General features: G+C 38.9%; 1 protein-coding gene across 4 annotated transcripts in view; it reads left to right on the top strand.

Annotated features, from left to right (window-relative positions):
- The window catches only part of TTC33 (tetratricopeptide repeat domain 33), a 42595-nt gene that overhangs the window by 12371 nt on the left and 9711 nt on the right, over positions 1 to 20513 (top strand). For all 4 annotated transcript variants that reach the window (XM_023515001.1, XM_023515002.1, XM_012807088.2 and 1 more), the window contains exons 3-4: positions 15365 to 15446; positions 16858 to 16989. In XM_023515001.1, the coding sequence (XP_023370769.1) occupies positions 15365 to 15446; positions 16858 to 16989 (214 nt within the window). The remainder of the gene's footprint in view (positions 1 to 15364; positions 15447 to 16857; positions 16990 to 20513) is intronic.

Below are 20513 nucleotides of genomic sequence, written 5' to 3'. Positions count from 1 at the left end.
GAGTTGGAGGTTGCTGTGAGCTGTAATGCCAGGGCACTCTACCCAGGGGGACAGCTTGAGGCTCTGTCTCAAAAAAAAAAAAAAAAAAGAAAATATCCTTATAATAAAATGATTTTTTTTTTCTTCTAAGTAGATGCCTAGTAATGGATTGTGGGATCAAATGGAAGGTCTATTTTGAGTTCTTTGAGGATTCTCCATACTTGTTTCCAAAGAGGCCGTATTAGTTTACAGTCCCACCAGTGGTGTGAAAGGGTTCCCTTCACTGCACACACGTGCCAGCATCTGCAGCTTTGGAACTTTGTGATACAGCCTATTCTCACTGGCGTTAGGTGATGTCTCAGGGTGGTTTTGATTTGCATTTCTCTGATGATTAGGGACGATGAGCATTTTTTCATATATTTGTTAGCTATTTATCTGTCTTCTTTAGAGAAGTTTCTGTTCAGATCTCTTGCCCAGTGATGGATGGGGTTGTTTGCTCTTTACTGTTGATTAATTTGAGTTCTCTGTAAATTCTGGTTATCAACTCTTTGTCATATTTGTAACATGGAAATATCTTCCCATTCTAAAGGTTGTCTACTTGTGTCCTTAGCTGTGCAAAAGCTTTTCAGCTTAAGTCCCATTTGTTTATTTTTGTTGTTGCAATTGCCACTGAAGTTTTCTTTATAAAATCCTTTCCTAGGCCAACATCCTTAAGAGTTTTTCCCACATTTTCTTTTAGAATTTTTCTCATTTCATGTCTTAGATTTAAATCTTTTATCCATCTTTAGTCAATTTTTGTAAGTAGTGAAAGGTGTGTGTCAAGTTTCAGTCTCATGTGGTTTTATCCAGTTTTCACATGTATTTATCCAGTTCTTCCAGCACCATTTAGTAAGTAGTGATTCTTTTCTCCAGTGTAAGCTTTTGTTTGGTTTATCAAAGATCAGATGGCAGTAAGGGACTGGTTTCATCTGTTGATTTTCTGTTCTGTTCCCCACATACCATGTCACTGTTTTTATGCCAGTACCATGCTATTTTAGTCACTGTGGACTTGTAACATAACCTGAAGTCTGGTAGAGTGATGCCTCTGGCTTTGTTTTTATTACTAAGAATTGCCTTAGCTATATAGATTATTTCTTGGTCCCCTACAAAGGGCAGAACTATTTTTTCCAAATCTTCAAAGTATGACGTTGGTAGTTTCATGGGGATTGCGTTAAATCTGTAGATTGCTTTGAGTAGTATAGACATTTTGACAATGTTGATTCTTCCCAGCCAAGAGCATGGTGTGTTCTTCCCTTTTTTAGTATCTTCTGCTATTCCGTTTCTTAGGGTTTCATAGTTCACTTTGTAGAGATCCTTTACCTCAAAATTTTGTTAGGTATATTACAAGGTATTTCATTTTTTGTGAAGCTGCCGTGAAGGGAATTGTGTTTTTGATTTGCTGCTTCTTTTTTTTTTGAGACAGGAGCCTCAAGCTATCCCCCTGGGTAGAGTGCTGTAGCATCACAGCTCACAGCAACCTCCAACTCCTGGGCTCAAGCGAGTTTCCTGCCTCAGACTCCCAAGTAGCTGGGACCACAGGCGCCCGCCACAATGCCCGGCTATTTTTTCGTTGCAGCCATCGTTGTTGTTTGGCAGGCCTGGGCTGGATTCAAACCCGCCACCTTGGGTGTATGTGGCTGGAGCCTTAGCCACTTGAGCCACAGGCGCCAAGCTGATTTGCTTCTTAAGTTAGCTGTTATTGGTGTGTACAAGCTCCTGATATGTGGACATTGATTTTATACCCTGAGGCATTACCATATTTCCTGATCACTTGCAGGAGTTTTGTAATTGAGTCTCTAGGGTTTTCTGAGTATAAGATTATATCATCAGCTAAGAGCGAGAGTTTCACCTCTTCTGTCCCCATTTGGTGCCCTTCTGCCTGATTGCATTGGCTGGAACTTCCTGAACTATGTTGGTCGTGATAGTGGACACTCTTATCTGGTTCCAGTTCTAAGTAGAAAAGCTTCCAGTTTTTCCTCCTTCAGTATGAAATTGGTTTGTCTTGAATGGCTTTAATTAGTTTAAGAAATGTGCCGTCTATGCCTGTTTTTTAAAGTGTTATGGTTAGAAAAGGATGCTGAGTTTTGTCAAATGCTTTCTCTGCATTTATTGATTGGATCATGTGGTCTTTGTTTTTGCCTCTATTGATATGGTGAATTACATTTACGGATTTGTGTATGTTAAACCAACAATGCTTCCATGAGCTAAAGCCTGCTTAACTATGATGTATAATTATTTTAAAATGTAGCTGCAATCTATTAGCTAGGATTTTATTGAATATTTTTGCATCCATGTTTATAAGTGAAAATGGTCTGTCCTCCTTTTTAGTTGAGTTCTTTGCTGGTTTTGGTATCAGGGTGCTGTTTGTTTCATAGGACGTGTTACAGAAGATTCTCCTTCCTTCTCAGTGTTTTGGAATAGGTTCTGCAGTATAGGTACAAGCTCTTGTTTGAAGGTTTGATAGAATTCTGGTGTAATGCTGTCTGGTCCAGGGCTTTTATTTGTTGAAAGATTTTTTTATTGTTTCTTTAATTTAAGTGCTTGATACTGGTCTATTCAAGAGATTTATTTCTTTTTGGTTAAATCTAGAGAGATGTTGTGATTCCAGGTTATTAGTCCATTTCTTCCACATTGTCAAATTTCAGGGCATAGGCTCAGCACCTGTGGCTCAGGTGGCTAAGGCGCCAGCCACATACACCTAAGGTGGTGGGTTTGAATCCTGCCCAGGCCCGCCAAACAACAATGATGGCTGCAACCAAAAAAATAGCCGGGCTTTGTGGCAGGCACCTGTGGTCCCAGCTACTTGGGAGTTGGAGGTTGCTGTGAGCTGTGATGCCACAGCAGTCTACCCAGGGGGACAGCTTGAGGTTCTGTCTGAAAAAGTAAATAAATAAATAAATAAATAAATTTCTGGGCATAGTTTTTTGTAGTAAAGATAATCTCTTGTATCACTGTGGTATCTGTTGTTATTCCCCCTTTTTCATTTCTGATTGAAGTTAGTAGAGATCTTTTCTGTTTCTAGTTAATCTGGCCAAGGTTTATCAAGTCTGTTTCTTTTGTAATTTTCTGAATGAATTTTGTTTTCAATTTCTTTGTTTATTTGTTTCTTTTTTCTTTTTTTTTTTTTTTTTGAGACAGTCTCAAGCTGTTACCCTGGGTAGAGTGCCATGACGTCACAGCACACAGCAACCTCAAACTCATGGGCTTAAGCGATTCTCTTGCCTCAGCCTCCCAAGTAGCTGGGACTACAGGCACCCACCCCAACATCTGGCTATTTTTTGATTGTAGTTGTCATTGTTGTTTGGCAGGCCCAGGCTGAACCCGCCAGCCCTGGTGTACGTGGCTGGTGTCCTAGCCGCTTGAACTACAGGCACCATCCTGAATTTCTTTTATTTCTGAATGAATTTTGAGTATTTTTCTTCTGCTAGTTGTGGGATTGGATTGTTCTTCCTTTTCCATTTCTTTGAGATGATTCTTTAGGTGGTTGTTGTGCTCTCTGTTTATCGGATGTAGGTATCTAGTGTGGTAAATTTCTCTTTTAGGACTGCTTTTTTAGAATCCCACAAGTTTTGGTACCTTGTGGCTCGTTGTTATGTTTGAGTAATTTAATAACTTCCCTTTTTATCTCCCTTTTGACCCTGTTTTCATTTAACCTAGTTTCCAGGGCTCTGTGTAGGGATGAAAATTTTTGTTAGAGTTGAGTTTTAGCTCTATTGCCTTGTAGTCTGAAAAGTTGCAAGGTATAATTTCACTTCTTTTAATTTTGTTGAATTTGTGTCCTAGGATATGATCTATTTTGGAGTATGATCCATGGGCTGATGAGAATAACTTATATTCCTTAGCTTTGGGATGGTGTGTTCTGTATATGTTTATCAAAGCCCAGTTGTTCTGAGGTCCCATTTATGTCACTTGTTTCTTTGTTTAGCTTCTGTTTAGAGGGGCTGTCCATTTGTGTTGGATGGTGTGTTAATGTCTCCAGTATTACGGTGTTGTAAGATACCATATTTTTGACCAATTGAAAATCAGTTAAGTTCGGGAGCATTTGAGTTGGGGGCATAAATATTTAGAATTGGAATCTCCTCTTGTATTGTTCTCTTGACCAGTATGAAGTTACCATCTTTGTATTTTATAACTTTAGTTGCTTTAAATCCACTTAACGTCTGAAAATAAGATTGCAACTCCTCCTTTCCTCTGATTTCCGTTTGTCTGAAATACTGTTTTCCAACCCTTCATGCAGAGTCTTGTTTTGTCCTTCCAGGTGTGTTTCCTGGAGACAGCATTTAGATGGCTTGTACTTTTTATATTCAGCCAGCCTGTACCTCTTCACTGGGAAGTTCAAACCACCTATCTTTATTGAGAGAATTGATAAGTATGGTGGAGTTCTATTTGTTTTATTTTGTGAAAGTCCAGTGCTTAGTTTGCTCCTTTATACCATTATAGAGTTAGGTTTTGTCTTTTATTTTCTGGGTGTTTACTTTGCTGATAGTCCATCCTAATGTCAGCATGGAGACCAGGTCTGAGTATTTCCTGTAAAAGTGGTCTTGTTTTGGCAAATTTCTTCAATGTTTGCATGTCAGTAAATGATTTCTCCATTGATTTTGAAGCTTAGTTTAGTAGGATGCAGAATTCTGGGCTGAAAATTATTTTGTTTAATAAGGTTAAGAGTATGGCCAGGCATGATGGTTCACGCCTATAATGCTAGCACTCTGGGAGGCCAAGGCAGGTGGATTGCTTGAGCTCACAAGTTGGAGACCAGCCTGAGCAAAAAGTGAGACCCCATCTCTGCTAAAAATAGAAAAACTGAGGCAAGAGGATTGCTTGAACCTAAGAGTTGGAGCTTGCTCTGAGCTATGATGCCATGGCATTCAACCCAGGGTGACAGATTGAGACTCTGTCTCAAAAAAAAAAAAAAAGTTAAAAAGTAGATGACCTCTCTCTTCTGGATTGAAGAGCTCACTGTTGCTCTGAGGGATCTGCCCCATAGGTCAGTTGGCACTTAGTCCTGGCTGCTTGCAGAATTTTCTCTTTTGGCTACTTTGGACAGGTTCATGACAATGTGTCTTAGAACTGCTGTGTTAGTTTTGAGATGACTTGTGGTTCAGTATCCCTCTAAATGGAGTATGTTGGAATCTTTGGTGATACTTGAGAAATTTTCATTTATGATATCCTCCAGCAGGGCTTCTATTCCTTTGGGTTGTTCTTCCTCTTCAGGGACACCTATAATTCATATATTTTAACTCCTCATGAAGTCCCATAAATGTGAATGGGAAAAACAGTGATAGGAATTGAAGGAAAAAAAGAAAGTCAACAGAAAGAAATCCAAAAGCTGACCCCCAAAAGGAATGAAAGACTTGAAGAAATTGGAAAGGATTTATCAGAGCTTAAGGAATTGAAGGAGTCAGTGAGGGAACTTAAAGATGTGAATGGGAAAAACAATGAAGTCCCATAATTCTCTAAGTGATGGCTCTTGTGTTTTCTCTCTTCTTCTTCACCTCTTTAAATGCCTGAGTTAGCTTAACAACTTTATCCTCTTGCTCTGAGATTCCTTCTCCATGGTCTAATCTGTTATTGATACTTTTCTACTACATCTTTAAGTTCCCTCATTGACTGCTTTAAGTCCTTAAGCTCTGATAAATCCTTTCTAGTTTCTTTAAGTCTTGCATTCCTTTTGGGAGCCAGCTTTTGGATTCCTTTCTGTTGACTTTTCTTCTTCCCTTCAATTCCCATCATTGTTTTTCCATTCACATTTTAAATTCCCTTTCTGTCATTCGCATAATTTCTTTATAGGTGTTATCCTTTCCAGTAGGTACCTCACAATCCTTTGTGGGGGTGGGGGCTGCTCTGTTCAGTATTTCATGTTAACAGAAGTTTTCTGTTGGTTCCTCCTCACGTGTGTTTTATTCTTGTTTACTTCCTTCTCCCACATTTTCCTCTCTTCCTCTTCTTTAAATTACCTGCTCTTTGTCCTTAGGTATTAAAATGTCCTTTGGTGTAAGGCCAAAAGGAAGGCAAGAGTAAAGATTCTGAAGGGAGAGAAGAAATAAAAAGACAAAGAAAAGAACAAAAAGAGTGAAAGGAGAAAATTCAAGAAAGGACAGAAAGAGACAGGAGTCATAGTGGTACTTGGCAGCATTCTGCTTTGACCCACACCTGCAATTTCAAGATTCTGGGGATCTAGGCTGGATGGGTCCCTCTAGGTCAGGGGCTCCTTAACCAGCCCGAGCAAAAGCAACATCCCACCTATGCCTATATAGAAAAAAATTAGCACTATGTTGCAATGGGGACCTACTAATACCATCTTTCCACAGACCAAAGCTAGAAGTACACCTTAGACCAGGGGCTCAGTGCCTCCTTGAGCCAGGCCAATGTCATGGTACCCCAGTCTAGGCCTCAGAGTAAGGTTCTGTCTCATAAGTAGAATATAGAATGCAATAGAGTAAGTAAGACTGACCATAAAAAATATTAATGCAAAGAAAATTAAGAATATAATTACATAATATGTAAAAACAGATATCTAGTTTGAGAAATTTATGTGGGAAAGATGAGAGAGAAAAATCTCTACAAAAAAGAAAAAAGGAGAGAAATGGGAAATAAAGAATAAAAGGGGCAGAAAAAACATAGCAAAAATGGAGCCCTTACTATTGAAGAAATTAAAAATGAAAATACAGCAAAACAGAACATTCAAAAAAAAGAGAAAAAAAATTGAAAAAAAAAATTGTATTATATTGTCTGGAACTTAGTTGGTACTCCAAGAAGACAGGATAAAAGGGAAAAAAGCTCTGTTACCTACACGCCACATGGTACATTGGGGTTAGGCGATGCAAAACACCCATGCTGATTCTGCTGTATAATGGGGTCTGGAAGCCACTATCTAGTTGCTGAGGAGACCCTGTCCCGTCTTCCTGATTTATTTGCTCTCAATCATGGCTTGGTTGCTTCACTAGCATTCAATCTCTGCATGGTTGAGAGCCTGAAGCTCTTGCCAGACTACTTAGGAGACATGCCTTGACCTTCCTAACAGTGTTCTTTGGCCACACAGTGGCTTTCCCAGGGGAGCAGGAACCACCTACCTCACCCTAAGGGTGGCTGCCCAAGCTCAGTGTTTGTGCCAGTGTATGCTAGGACCCTATGGGCTGTTCTTCCTGGGTAGCCCTCCCACAGTGGCAGCACCCTGATAAGAGCTCCATCCCTGGCCTCTAGGCACTGTTTGAGTTCTTTCACTTCCTTAAGCCCTCCCAGGGCAGCTCCAGCAAACGCCCAAGCCCCTAAAAACCAGCAGGACAGGTCTTCCCTGTCTCTGGCCCTCTGCTGGAGGGCTAGCTGGCCTTTGCACATGCCCAGGCACTCGCCTTCTTTGCCAGTCTTCCATTACTTCTGATCTCCTTGTTGGCTCCTGGAGACCCTGCTGCTTAACTGTGCCCCCCACCCCCCAATAATGTTTCTGGGCAGGACACCTCAGCCGGTGATGGCTGGAGTTGTCTGTCCCTGGTCACACAAGTGGTTGCTAAGGAAATGTCTGTAGTCTGTCTGTCATCTTGCTGTGCCTTCCTATGTTTTGGGGTCCTGTTCTTTTTATCACTGTCAGCCTTCAGCCTTCTTCAGTAACTCCTGTGCACTACTTGTGGGATGATGGCAGAATTCCTGTGTCTTAATATAGAAGTGGGTGGAAATTTTATGGTATGGTTGCATACCTTTTCTTTGCTTGTATTCACACATCTTGAAGGTTTTTTTTTTTTTTTTTTTTGAGGCAGAATCTTATTTTGTTACCCTTGGTAGAGTACTGTGGCATTATAACTCATAGCAACCTCAAACTTTTGAGCTGAAGCGATCCTCTTGCCTCAGCTTCCCAAGTAGCTGGGACTACAGGCACCTGCACCACCTGAGCAAAAGCAAAACCCCCGTCTGTAAAAAAAACAAACAAACAGAAAAACACACATCTTGAGTTTGAATGTCACCTCCTCAGCTTCTCAGAGGATGTTTAATAATCATGTAACCTTTTTTCTCTTCTTGCAGTTTTTGGCCAGGGCTGGGTTTGAACCCACCACCTCTGACATATGGGTCCAGCACCCTGCTCCTTTGAGCCACAGGCACCACCCATCATATAACCTTTTTAAGGCTAAGGTGTGGATGGTTTTTGTCTGAATTTTTTCTTTTTTTTTTTTTTTTTTTGGTCAAATGATTATAAGAATTAAGTGCAAGAACATCTGACCAGTTTTGAATTTGGAATGGGTAATAATCCTTACAGGGGTAGAAAAGAAAGATGCCTCTGGGTGAGATGTAAGAGGAGGAAAGCAGGAGGGAGGTTGGTGAAAAGTAGGGGAGTTTTTTACTTTCTGGGATACATTGTTCTGCTTCCTTGTGATTTTCTTCTTTTTTATAAAAGTTATTAATATTTCCTCATCTTGTTTTATTGAGCAGTTAGATCAGTGGTTCTCAACCTTCCTAATGCCGCAACCCTTTAATACAGTTCCTGTGGGTTGCAACCCATAGGTTGAGAACCGCTGAGTTAGATGTTTCAACACATTAAATGTAGTATGTGTATGATCCAAAGGAGGCACAGTTCCTTAGCATCGCAATTGACTTCACAAGTAAGGAATTATAATTAGAAAATTAGGAATTATCTTAGAAAAATTGATTTGCATTTGAATGGTTTTTAAATTCAGAATTTTTACCTTTTAGTGCTAATGATTCTTTATAACAAAAGATTTTTATTCCCCTATGCAACCCCCCCCAAGTAATCTTTTTTTTTTTTTTTTTTGAGACAGAGCCTTACTATGTCACCCTTGGTAGAGTGCCTTGGTGTCACAGCTCATAGCAACCACCAACTCTTGGACTTACGTGATTCTCTTGCCTCAACCTCCCAAGTAGCTGGGACTACATGCGCCTGCCACAGCACCTGACTGTTGTTTTTGTTTTGCAGTTGTCATTGCTGTTTAGCAGGTCCGGGCTGGGTTCGAACCCTCCAGCCTCGGTGTATGTGGCCGGTGCCCTAACCACTAAGCTGTGGGTGCTGAGCCATCACCAAGTAATCTTAATGCTTTATGGAGAGACTATAAAGGGAGTATAGTGGTTAAGAGTGTGGATTTTACAAGAAAAGGAAAAAAGCACCTAAGTAATGTGGAGATACCTCCATTCAAACCCTAGCTTTATCATTTCCATCTGTGAAAACTTTGCGCGGGTTATTAATTCTGTCAGTAATAGGCTGGGTGCGGTGGTTCATGCTGTAATTCTAGCACTCTGGGAGGCTGAGGCGGGTGGATTGCCTGAGCTGAGCAGTTCGAGACCAGCCTGAGCAATAGTGAGACCGTGTCTCTACTAACAGTAGAGAAACTGAGGCAAAAGGATTACTTAAGCCCAAGAACTTGAGATTGCTATGAAGTATAAAACCACGGCATTCTAGTCAGGGTGCCAGAGTGAGACTCTCAAAAAAAAAAAAAAAATTCTGTCAGTAATAGAATATGGGAGAATTAAAGAGAACACATGAGAAAGTGTAGCCTGCCTTCTACCTAGCACCTAGTAAGCACCGTGTCAATGCACCAGCTGTTACGTTTTTAAGATTTTATATGATATTGGTATATTTCTTATAGTATTAAGACTCTTTAAAGTTATTTTGATCAGATATCTTTTTTTGTAGAATTATTACTGCACATCCACACTGTTACTGTGAAGAATCAACAATGTGGGTCCTAAGGAGAATATGTTGACTTTTAAGATTTTAACCACTAGATGGTGATATTGGACTGTCTAGTTAAGTGCTCTAGTTTTTGTCAGGATCAGTGTGTATGTGTGTGAAACAGAAATACGATTAGAATTTACTGTGAATTTGTTTCTCCTGTCTAGAAAAGTATACCTACCAAAGAAAATTCAAGAGTGTAATTTAGCTGGATGACACACATTGTACAGATTGCCAACATCAGTGTATTTAATGACAGTGATTTTTGCCTCATATTCTTTGGAGAAAAAATAGATGTAATTAGTGTAGAATGCTTTGATTTTCTCACTAGCACACCTTCTACTGTGTTTATCTTTACTCTGTTGTAATGAGGTTCCCTGCTCTTAGCAAAGCAGCCCTCTACTTACTGCTCATTAGACCTCATCTCTTCCTGCCTTCTCAGGAAAATTATTTTTAAAATTATCTCTTTTATATCACCTCTTCTTCTTTCTCTCTTAGCTCCTTCTCCCTGGGATGCAGACATACCCTGAGATCATCTATGTAAAAATGTTTCTTGACTCTATATGTTCTGCTCCTCCTTCACTGGAAACTCCATTTCTTCATGAATCATCCTTTCAGACCATTCCGATCAGATTCTGTTCCCACTAATCCCCTAAAACCACTTTTGTGAAGGTTATCAGTGGCCTTCATGTTGTCGAATCTGTTCATCAGTTCTGTTCATTTTCATGCTTTTCATCTTGCGGAACAGTTGACCATCCCTTCCTACATACATTGCTCTCTCATTTTCCATACCACCACACTCTCATACTTTTCTTTTGTGTCAGTGTCTACTCTTTTTTAATCTTGGCTTGCTCCTTTCTTTGCTCATTTTCTAAATATTGGTTGGCTACACTATTTTGACTATTTCTTCTCTTTTCCATACACTTCCTTTCTAAGCTTATGTAGTTTCCTTCACTCAGTACCGTCTCTGTACTGGTGACTCCCATCATGTGTGCATGCTTACAGTCCTGTGCTTCCGCCTGAACTCCAGGTTCTTAAATCTCAAAATACCTGGTTTACACCCACTTGGATGTCTAGTTAGTGTCTTAGACTTAATGCTGTATACCAAGAATGCCTGATTTTTCTCCCAAACATCTGGTACTTTCCAGTCTTCCTCATGCCAGTAAAAAGCACCACCATTTACCCAGTTTAGCTCCAAAACCATGAGTCAACTCTGTTCACAAACCAGAGATAATCCAGAGGTAATCAGCATCATTCACCTCCATCTTCCGGCCCTTGATAGCACATAATGTCCTTGAGCGTGTAAATCCCTGACTGCTGCTACTGACACAGACTAGAGAGCCCCAAGGTATGATGCTGACTGACTATGAAAGACCATCCCAGCTTGACATCAGCCAGTAGGTTGGACCTGTGGAGGCTCTGGAACCACTGGGCCATGCACTTGAATCATAAGTGGGTTAAAAGCCTTGTGGTGAAGACTTTGGCAGGAGATAGGGTACGGGAAAGACCCTGCAGATAAATTCTATTTCCTTCTTTCTCTTAGTGGACTGTTTCCAAGACACAGTGGTTTCGTATGGTCTCTTTGAAGAAGTTCTAGAAGATCAACAATCATCTGTATTTGTTTGGGGAGCTTTTGCCTGCTTAACACGAGCTGTGTGTGTATTTTTCCTTCCTTCCTTATTTTTCTTTTTCCCTCACTCTTGCTTCCCTGGGATCTGACCCCCAGTAAAGAATTAGCCAGTAAACTTTGGCCTCAGGTCCATTTTCTGGGTGTCCCAAGATAAGTTACTATCTTGAATCATTTCTTCACTTTCCACATCCACTCTGAGTTGAGTGAGTTTTACCTTTTTAGCATATTTGAAATCTTCTCTCCTCTTTCTGTTTTCTTTGCCTAACTGGTGGTTATCTCTTACTTAAATTACTTAGGTAGTCTCCCAACTGGTTTCCCTGTGCACAATATCATTATTATTATTATCTTTTTTTTTTTTTTTTTGAGAATCACTTTTTTTTTGGCATCACACATCACAGCAACTTCAAACTCTTGGGCTTAAGAGAGTTTGCCTTATCTTTTGCTTCAGCCTCCCAAGAAGCTGGGACGACAGGTGCCCGCTACAATGCCCGGCTAATTTTTTGTTGTAGTTGTCATTGTTTGGCAGATCTGGGCCGGGTTTGAGCCCGCCAGCTTCAGTGTATGTGGCTGGTCCCCTAGCTGCTGAGCTACAGGCACTGAACCATACAGTATTATTATACTCTATTTTACCCTCAGCCTTATCTTTTCAAAATGTAAATCAGTTCATGTCTCACTATTGCATAAAACTACAGATTCTCTATTATGTATCAGTTAAATCCACACTCATAATCATGGCCTGCTGCATTCTCTGTGATCATGGCTTTACCCTCCCTCTCTGATTCTCAGTTTCCTTCCTCACTCCATTACAGCTCCTCTCGTTTTATTTCCTCACCTCAACATGTTGTTTGCTCCTGCCTTGGGCTCTTTCTTGCCTTTGTCTGGAATGGACTTTCTCCAGATTTTTAGTTGGCTGATCACTTTTGTCATTGAAGTCTCAGCTTGAATGCCTTCTAGGAGAGATCTTCCCTTCATTTATTTTCTTTATTATGGTACTTATATTTTATCTTAGTTTGTTGTCTGTCTTTCCCTGTCCCCTTCTCACTTCTATACACTCTAGAAAGTAAGATCTAAAAAATAATAGGGACCTTTTGTATCTTACTGAATGCTGTATCCTCAGTTCCTTGAATCCTATCTGGCCCAGAGCAAGTGCCCAGTAAATATTTATTAAATGAATAATCTGTTAACGATATAGCTCATTGAATTTGATGCTGTAATAAATTAGAAATCTAATTGGGAGCAAAGTAGCTAAACACATTTCTGTCTTGTAAATGAGTGTGCTATCTAACTTATTTGGCTTAGTGACCAGCTGTTCTTTACCTCAATGTAGGGTATTATCTCACCCTGCCCTTTTGTAATCCCTGGAACTATTCACTTTGCTTCCTTCCTTGTGCTAGTACAGTTGCATACTGTTAAGGTTGCCTTTAAATTGGCTGAATCAGACCTTGGTCATTTATTAACCGTGGTGACTTTAAACCAAGATTTTTTATCTTTTAATGCTTCGTATCCAACAGCTGCAGTTGGACTGTGTCTGCTCAGTCTGTTCCAAACTGAAGTTGAATGAAGAGATATGCTGTAAAAGGCATGAGAGACCATTTATTAGGTGCCAAATTTCCTATGATGCAAAAATGGAGGACCTAAGTGGATGGCACCTTTTATTGTAAGCTAAGAGAAGTAAGCCAAGGGAAGAAATGAGAGGGGAGAGGAATTTAATAAGCTGATGATAGTTCTTGCTTCACTTTCACTGGTGGAAAACACCTCATTTATTCTTTTAAACTGTGTATGCTTTGTGGGTAACAAAACACATTTCATGTAGCAGTGCCTCTGCTAGCAGAAAGGTTATGTTTTCAAAGTAAAAGCAGTGAAAGGGAAGGAGAGAATGTTTTCACTTTGTCATCTTCTGTATCCCAACTCACAGCAACCTCAAACTCTTGGGCACTACAGGCACCCACCACAGTGCCCAGCTGCATTTTAGCGACGGGGTCTCACTCTTGCTCAGATTGGTCTTATCAGGCAATCCACCTGAGCAAGAGTGAGACCCCCATCGCTAAAATGGAGCTAGGCATTGTTTCCAAAATAAAAAAAAAGACTGGAAAGCAAAAAGATGTTTGCAGACATGACAAGCTTGTAATAGTGGTTGGGCCAAGTACATCAGGGATTGGGAAATGATAGCCTGTTTTATAAATAAAGTTTTATTGGGACACAGCCAAACACATTTGGCTATGGGCTGATTTTGTGCTACAGTGGTAGAATTAAATGGTTATGACAGACTATCTGGCCCAGAAAGCCTAAAATGTTTGGCTGTGTGGATCTTTACCGTATCAACCCTTGCTCTAGAGACCGAAGACCAGCCTTCCTCAAAATCCATAAAGACTCTTGTGACCTCCGATGTCCAAGGTCTTAGGTTCCTATACCCAGAATTCTGATCTCTTTGTTCTTTCTCCCATACTTACCTTCCCCTAGTCTTGGGATTTCTCATAATTTCTGTGCCTCAAACGATGAGATAAAGCAAAATAAGAATTTACATGTTTGCTGCCTTTATAGGATAGGGTAGAATTTGTTTATATTTCCTATTTTTTCTGACACATTATCATGTTAACCCCTGTCCCCTCTTTCCATGTCTTCCATGCATGTCTCTGCTGCATTTTTTCTGATATATCATCAACATGCTACCTCCTTTCTCCCTTTCATGTTTTCCATGTGTCTCTGCTGCTTTCCAGGACTTCTCTTAGAGAAGGTAGGACAAAAAACGTAGCTAGAATTTGTGCCCAAGAGCCAGAGCACGTCTCTACAAAAATTAGAAAATTTAGCTGCACATGGTGTCACACACCCATAGTCCCAGCTGCGGGGGAGGCCAAGGCAGGAGAATGAATCACTTGAGCCCAGGAGGTTGCAGTGAGCTATGATGACACCACTCCACTTTAGCCCAAGTGACAGAGTGAGACTCTGAAAAAAAAAAAAAAAGCCTGGGCCCCACTACAAAAGTATCTTGTTTTAGTTGTTTGGCGGTAGTGACAGTGGTATGTGTGTGTACCATGGAGATCTCCATGATCTCCCTAGACTATTCCAAATGCAGCCAGGAACGAAAATTGGTAGATTATATATTTTCTGTTTACTTCTAAAAAACAAAAATAGTGGCATTGAGGGAAAGGTACATGGTAGAGAATTTCAACTAATAATGAAGAGTGTTCTAGTAATTAGAGTGTTCTAGAATTACCTAAACATGTGCATGTGGATTAACCACTTGTAAAGGGTGCTTTGAAGATGACTGCTTTGAATAACATGTAGGACTTAGTTGTTCCTTAATTTTAAAAAATCCTTCTGTGCTTCTACAGATTTAGCATCAAATGTATAAGCTCAGTTTTGGGCATTTTGAGTTTGAATTGTCTGGGGTACTTTCTAGGTGGAGATGTTAGTTGACTAAATGGCTCTGGCGCTTAGAGAGAGAGACCTGACTGGGGGGACATCAATGCAAGCATGGTAGCAGGAAAATCTCCAGAGTGTTCTTTCTTATAAACTTACTAAGCATTATTAGGGATGAACAAAACATAGAGTTCCTGCCCCTATAGCCAAATATTCTTCAGCCCTTATAGATTGAAGAATCTTTACAAAATCACCTGGAAAATTCTTGAACTGTCATCTATGTCAGATTGCTGCAGTAGGTCCCAACGGTTTAGCTGAACTGGATCATAAATTTCTCAGGAAAGTCCTTTAGAATTCATCTGAAATGAATGAGGAGTGTAGGCAGGCACTGAGGTAATGAAAATAAGTCTGGTGGTGATTTCTAAGCCCCGAAAATAAAATAACATAAAATCTTGGAAGAAGGATTTCTAAGTTCTGTTTCATTTTATAATCGCTTTGCTTTCTTTTCCTGTCCTTTCCCTTTATCCCTTTTTTTCTGCATTTGTAACATCATTATTGCCGGTTCGTGAACAGAGGAATTACATGATAAATAATTTTTTTCTAGTACCAGATTTTTAGAATTTGGTCACTGACTCTAAAGATGTACTGAAAATATGATATTAATGTAACTTTAACAACTACAGATACCGGGAGGCAATTCAGAAGTGGGATGAAGCGCTGCAGTTGACCCCAGATGATGCCACCTTGTATGAGATGAAATCCCAGGTAATAATTATGAAGAATTGTACTTTCATTATGAAATTGTGCTGTTTGTTTGGTGAGCAATGATGAATTAAAATAGCACTTCCTCACATTGCTCTTTTCAAGTACTATATAGTTGGGAAAAATACCTCGTTGTTATTTATGGCTCTGCCTAGGCATAAAATTAGAAATTCATTTGCCTTCACAATGAAGTTAACTTTCATTTCATCTTAATTCTTGTAAGTTATAAGTAGATGGGTATCTTTTAAAAGTCACTGGTGATCTCTAAATAATGAATAGTATCTGCTTTCCTTGTATTCAATTGTGGCAGACTTAGCATTAGCTCAGTTTTCTTTAAAGGATGGATTGGGTCCTGAGTGAAGTTTCTCTAAAAATGGCTTAGTCCTTAGCAGAAGGTCAGAATAGATGTAGTTTATTAATAGTTTAAAAATAACATTTGTACTTTAAGAATACATTTCTAATACTTTGTGGGAAAGTCCATAAAGAGGACCTCTGAGCACTTGAATGAAGTTATCTAAGTGACTTTAAAAGTCTCAAGCGTATTTTAACATAAAACGTCTTTTTGGCAGGGAATAGTTGCAGTTCAGTCTTGATCTGCTCACCTAACAATTTGCAAACGATGGTCTCAAACATTTGATATATCCTTTATCAGCTTTGACATTAGTTTATTGAGGAAAAACACAAATAAGTTATGTTTGCTAAATGAAGTGCTGTAAGCACCTTTATTTGGATTCCTTTACTTTTCAGTCTTAAATATATTTATTAACGTCAGAGTTGGTGGCAAACTATATGAAGAGTTGTTATTTGAAACCTGATAATTATGTTTGTGTTACAATTTTTTTTAAATGTTAATGGTCCTAAATGTTATAGATAAAATTCTGCCTTTCCCCACAGACTAAAGTGGAGAGCGCTAAAGCTGTCTGATTTTTCTGGTTTATATGGTTTGAAAAGCCCAGTGATAAGGCTACCTGTGGAGTGTTTAAATGACTTTTATAGCAGAAAAATCATTCATTTACCCACAGGTCGGCTGATTGAACAAGTTCGCCTAGTTAACAACAAGTCTTGGGGGTCTCCACAAACTGCATCATAAAGAGAGTAATGTAATTGAGCGTTCATAAGCTCTCAGCCACCATGGCTAGAATATGACCACTTGGTTTTGACCAGATAGACATAGGATTCAGTAACTGGAAAGTCAGTAGTTTATATTTTCAGAGTTATTTCAGGAGTGAAAAGAGGACTATAATTCTTGACCCCAAATGGCAGAGGAGGAGGATAAAAACCACTAAAATGCTGTGTCCCAGACTAAAAATATATTTGAAAAATGGAAAGAGTTGTTTATTTGTGATTATCCTTTAGTAGTTTACTAATTTATGAATATTACTGACAGGACTTTTTCTTCTCTTTTGGCTTACAGGTCCTAATGTCTCTTCATGAAATGTTCCCAGCAGTACATGCAGCCGAAATGGCTGTTCAGCGAAATCCACATTCCTGGGAGTCTTGGCAAACTTTGGGACGGGCTCAACTTGGATTAGGAGAGATAATCCTGGTAAGGAGGTCAGATTATCATAATGCTGATATTTTAAGTTTATTTTGATATGTTTTTGATCAACTGAACCAAAAAGTAAATAGCCATTTATCAAATTTTTTATAAAAAATAAATAGAAAATTGCGTATTAAAGATATTAATCCATAATCACAGATCACAGTCATTACTAAACATCTTGTTTTATTATAAATACCAGTTCTAACAGTGTGAGAATATTTGTCATCAAATATTAAAAAAATTAACATAAAACGTTGACATTTGGTAAACCATGGTATTTAAAGAGACAGTAAGCAACTTTTAGATTAGTTCTTTGAATTATTAAATTTACCACATTATAATGTGACATTAGCATCCCCATGCAGACAAAACCACTGACCTTATGTAGGGGAAGGAAGAGAGTATAATATAGGCAGGTAAGGGTGACAGACATTTAGAATGAAAAGTTGCCAGGCATAATGAGGGGGAAATGGGAAAGAGTAGAGACTTAAGAAAATGAAATACTCATTGTGTAAGGTTTACTCAATGCTTCTCTCCATTATGTCCGATGTCTGGACACCTTGTTGGTAGCAAAAGCCAAATAGGTAAGAATCAGTTGTGAGAATTGTCCTGTTTTTGTTTTTCTTTTGGTAGGGCTCTATGTACCCGACCCCTAACAAAATTTAACTTAGCAAGCATTTGCAAACCTAATATATAGTGCCAAATTTCCTTTTTGCTATTAAGTAAATCAGTGGTTTTTTAAAATGGTTTTATTGGCCTTTTACATTTAAAAATAAAATCAATTTTAAAAGTTTCTTGGCTCGGCACCTATAGCTCAACCGGCTAAGGCGCCAGCCACGTACACCTAAGGTGGCGGGTTCGAATCCCCAGCCCGGGCCCGCCAAACAACAATGATGGCTGCAACCAAAAAAAAAAAAATAGCCGGGCGTTGTGGCGGGCGCCTGTGGTCCCAGCTACTTGGGAGGCGGAGGCAAGCGACTCGCTTGAGCCCAGGAGTTGGAGGTTGCTGTGAGCTGTAATGCCACGGCACTCTACCCAGGGGGACAGCTTGAGGCTCTGTCTCAAAAAAAAAAAAAAAAAAAAGTTTCTTGAGAGGGTGGGGCACTACTAATAGAGGGACTTCACCCAGCAAACGCAAGCAGAATAACCTGGCTCATTATGCCCTCAACAGTTCCCCAACTATTAAAAAGAAAAGTTCCATGAAAGGCTAAAATTACTGAAAAATCCTGAATTTAACTTCACTAACAATGGTTTTAGTAGACTGTAGATGACTTAGATTTTTCTGGCACTGTTATAAATATCACTGTTTCTCTTTACCAAAAATAGGGGTTTTGGAGGGAGGGTGATTGGTGGGATCACACCTATGGTTCATCCTATAAGGGTACATGTGAATCTCTCTAAATGTAGAATATAAATGTCTTAACACAATAACTAAGAAAAAGACATGAAGGCTATGTTAACCAGTTGGATGAAAGTATTTCAAATTGTATACAGAAATAGAACACTGTACCCCATGATAGTATTAATGCACACAGCTATGATTTAATAAAAAAAAATATATATATATATAAAATAGGGGTTTGTCAGATTCTCAGAAATCATAAGGAATTTTCATGAGAGAATAATTGATTGGACAAAGTAACTTAAAATAATAACCTTAAATGAGATTCACAGTGATTAGAAAGAAACCATTTTAGCCAGGGGGCGTTTTCTTTCCATTTAGTATTGTCATCTTTTCTCTTTTTACCGGAAGACTTAAACCATCCCCGAGTTGGGAGAAAGAATTCAGGGAAATTTAGTTTCCTAACAGACTAGCTGGAATAAGAAAAACTTCTATTATGTAATCTTCGTTTCCTATGTCTTCTTTATAAAAACCTTAAATCATATCTTTTGCTTATATGGTAATGGAAAAAAAATCTCTAGGACATAATGTTTAGTAAAGATTTTCTTTGTAAAAAAGAAATAACACTGCAGGTCAGGCTCAGTGCCTGTGGCTCAAATGGCTAAGGCGCCAGCCACATACATCTAAGGTGACGGGTTCGAATCCAGCCCGGACCCACCAATCAACAATGATGGCTACAACCAAAAAATAGACGGGCGTTGTGGTGGGCGCCTGTAGTCCCAGCTACTTGGGAAGCTGGGGCAGGAGACTCGATTTAATAATTGAAGTTTTTTGAATCAGAGTACCCATTACTCATCTTTCTTTTCTTATTGATAAGGTTCTATATCCATTAATACTATGAAATCCCTGGAGGAATTGAAAAGTGTTATTTTCCCCCCGTATGAATGCAACTTTAAAAAGTTTATTTTTAACTGTTGGTAGGGTGGTTTATTTCTTATTAAATACAATTTTAAGGGCTCTACTTGGAAAACCTTAAGTTTGTAATTTTTGCATAGACTTAAGCTAGTCTCTTAAAAGACTGCAATGGTTAAAAAAAAAAAAAACCCACCAAAACCCAACTTCGCTCAAAATGTCCTAGTAAAGGGATATTGTGAAAAATATATTGAAAGCAAACTAAAATTTCTAACACTTAACAATTTTTTATAAATATGAACAAAATTGTAAGACATTACATACATAAGTAGATTAAAAGTCAATCATTGGGTATATCTCCATGAATAATTATTTAGATTGAGAGTTGTATGTGTACACTGGAAGATGTTTATAGGATATATATCTTATCTGTCTATCTACATATATATAGACAGAGAAAGAAAAGAAGACTCTATGATAGTGTGCTTTGAAGAGAAAGGATGAGAAAGTAAGAACGCTGAGGAGAACGTTTCTGGGAGTTAAAATTCTATGTGAGGGATTGGGGAGGCGAAGTGGAAAGGAAAGGAGATTGGGAAGGGTAGGAACACGGGGGGACAGTGAGTGGAAGGGTGAGTCTGCTAGCTTCCTGTGGTCCTTAGCCCTTGGTACTGGAAATAGCTTCCTGGCCTCCGTTTTAGTCACTGCATAATTCATTGCCAGCTTTCTCTGTTTTTCAAGTTTCATTTTAGTCAGTGTTTTAATATTGTGAATGAACAAATCTTTTACTAGAAATTTCCCTTGCGTCATTTGTGTCTTCTAGTTCTCTTCTTGTAATGGTGATTATCAGTATAACGATGGGATAGATAAGTGAAAATTTCCACAACAAAGGAGGTTAATTCTTACAAAGGTTTAAAGATTTCAGTTGTAAATTTTTGGTTTAATTAATGACCGTACATTTTTTGAGTTAAGCTGCATTAAATTTTCTTTTACTGATAGTACAGTCAAGTTCTTGAATAAATGTTGTACGTTGATACTTGAGGTAAAAATTGATTTTTTTCCCTTGTAAAATAAAAATAAGAGCTTTATTCTTGTTTTGACATTTTAAACAATTTTTTTTGTTGTTGTTGTGACAAGAACAGTTAACATTTTTCCGTGTATGGTCCAGTGTTGTTAACAATAGGTGTAAAGTTGTACAGCAGATCTCCAGGTGTAAAGTTGTACAGCAGATCTCCAGGTGTAAAGTTGTACAGCAGATCTCCAGGTGTAAAGTTGT

Source organism: Otolemur garnettii, unplaced genomic scaffold (genome assembly GCF_000181295.1).
Source record: "Otolemur garnettii isolate 467f Iridium unplaced genomic scaffold, OtoGar3 scaffold00063, whole genome shotgun sequence".
NCBI lineage: Eukaryota > Metazoa > Chordata > Mammalia > Primates > Galagidae > Otolemur > Otolemur garnettii.
This window is presented reverse-complemented; position numbering and strand designations above follow the sequence as displayed.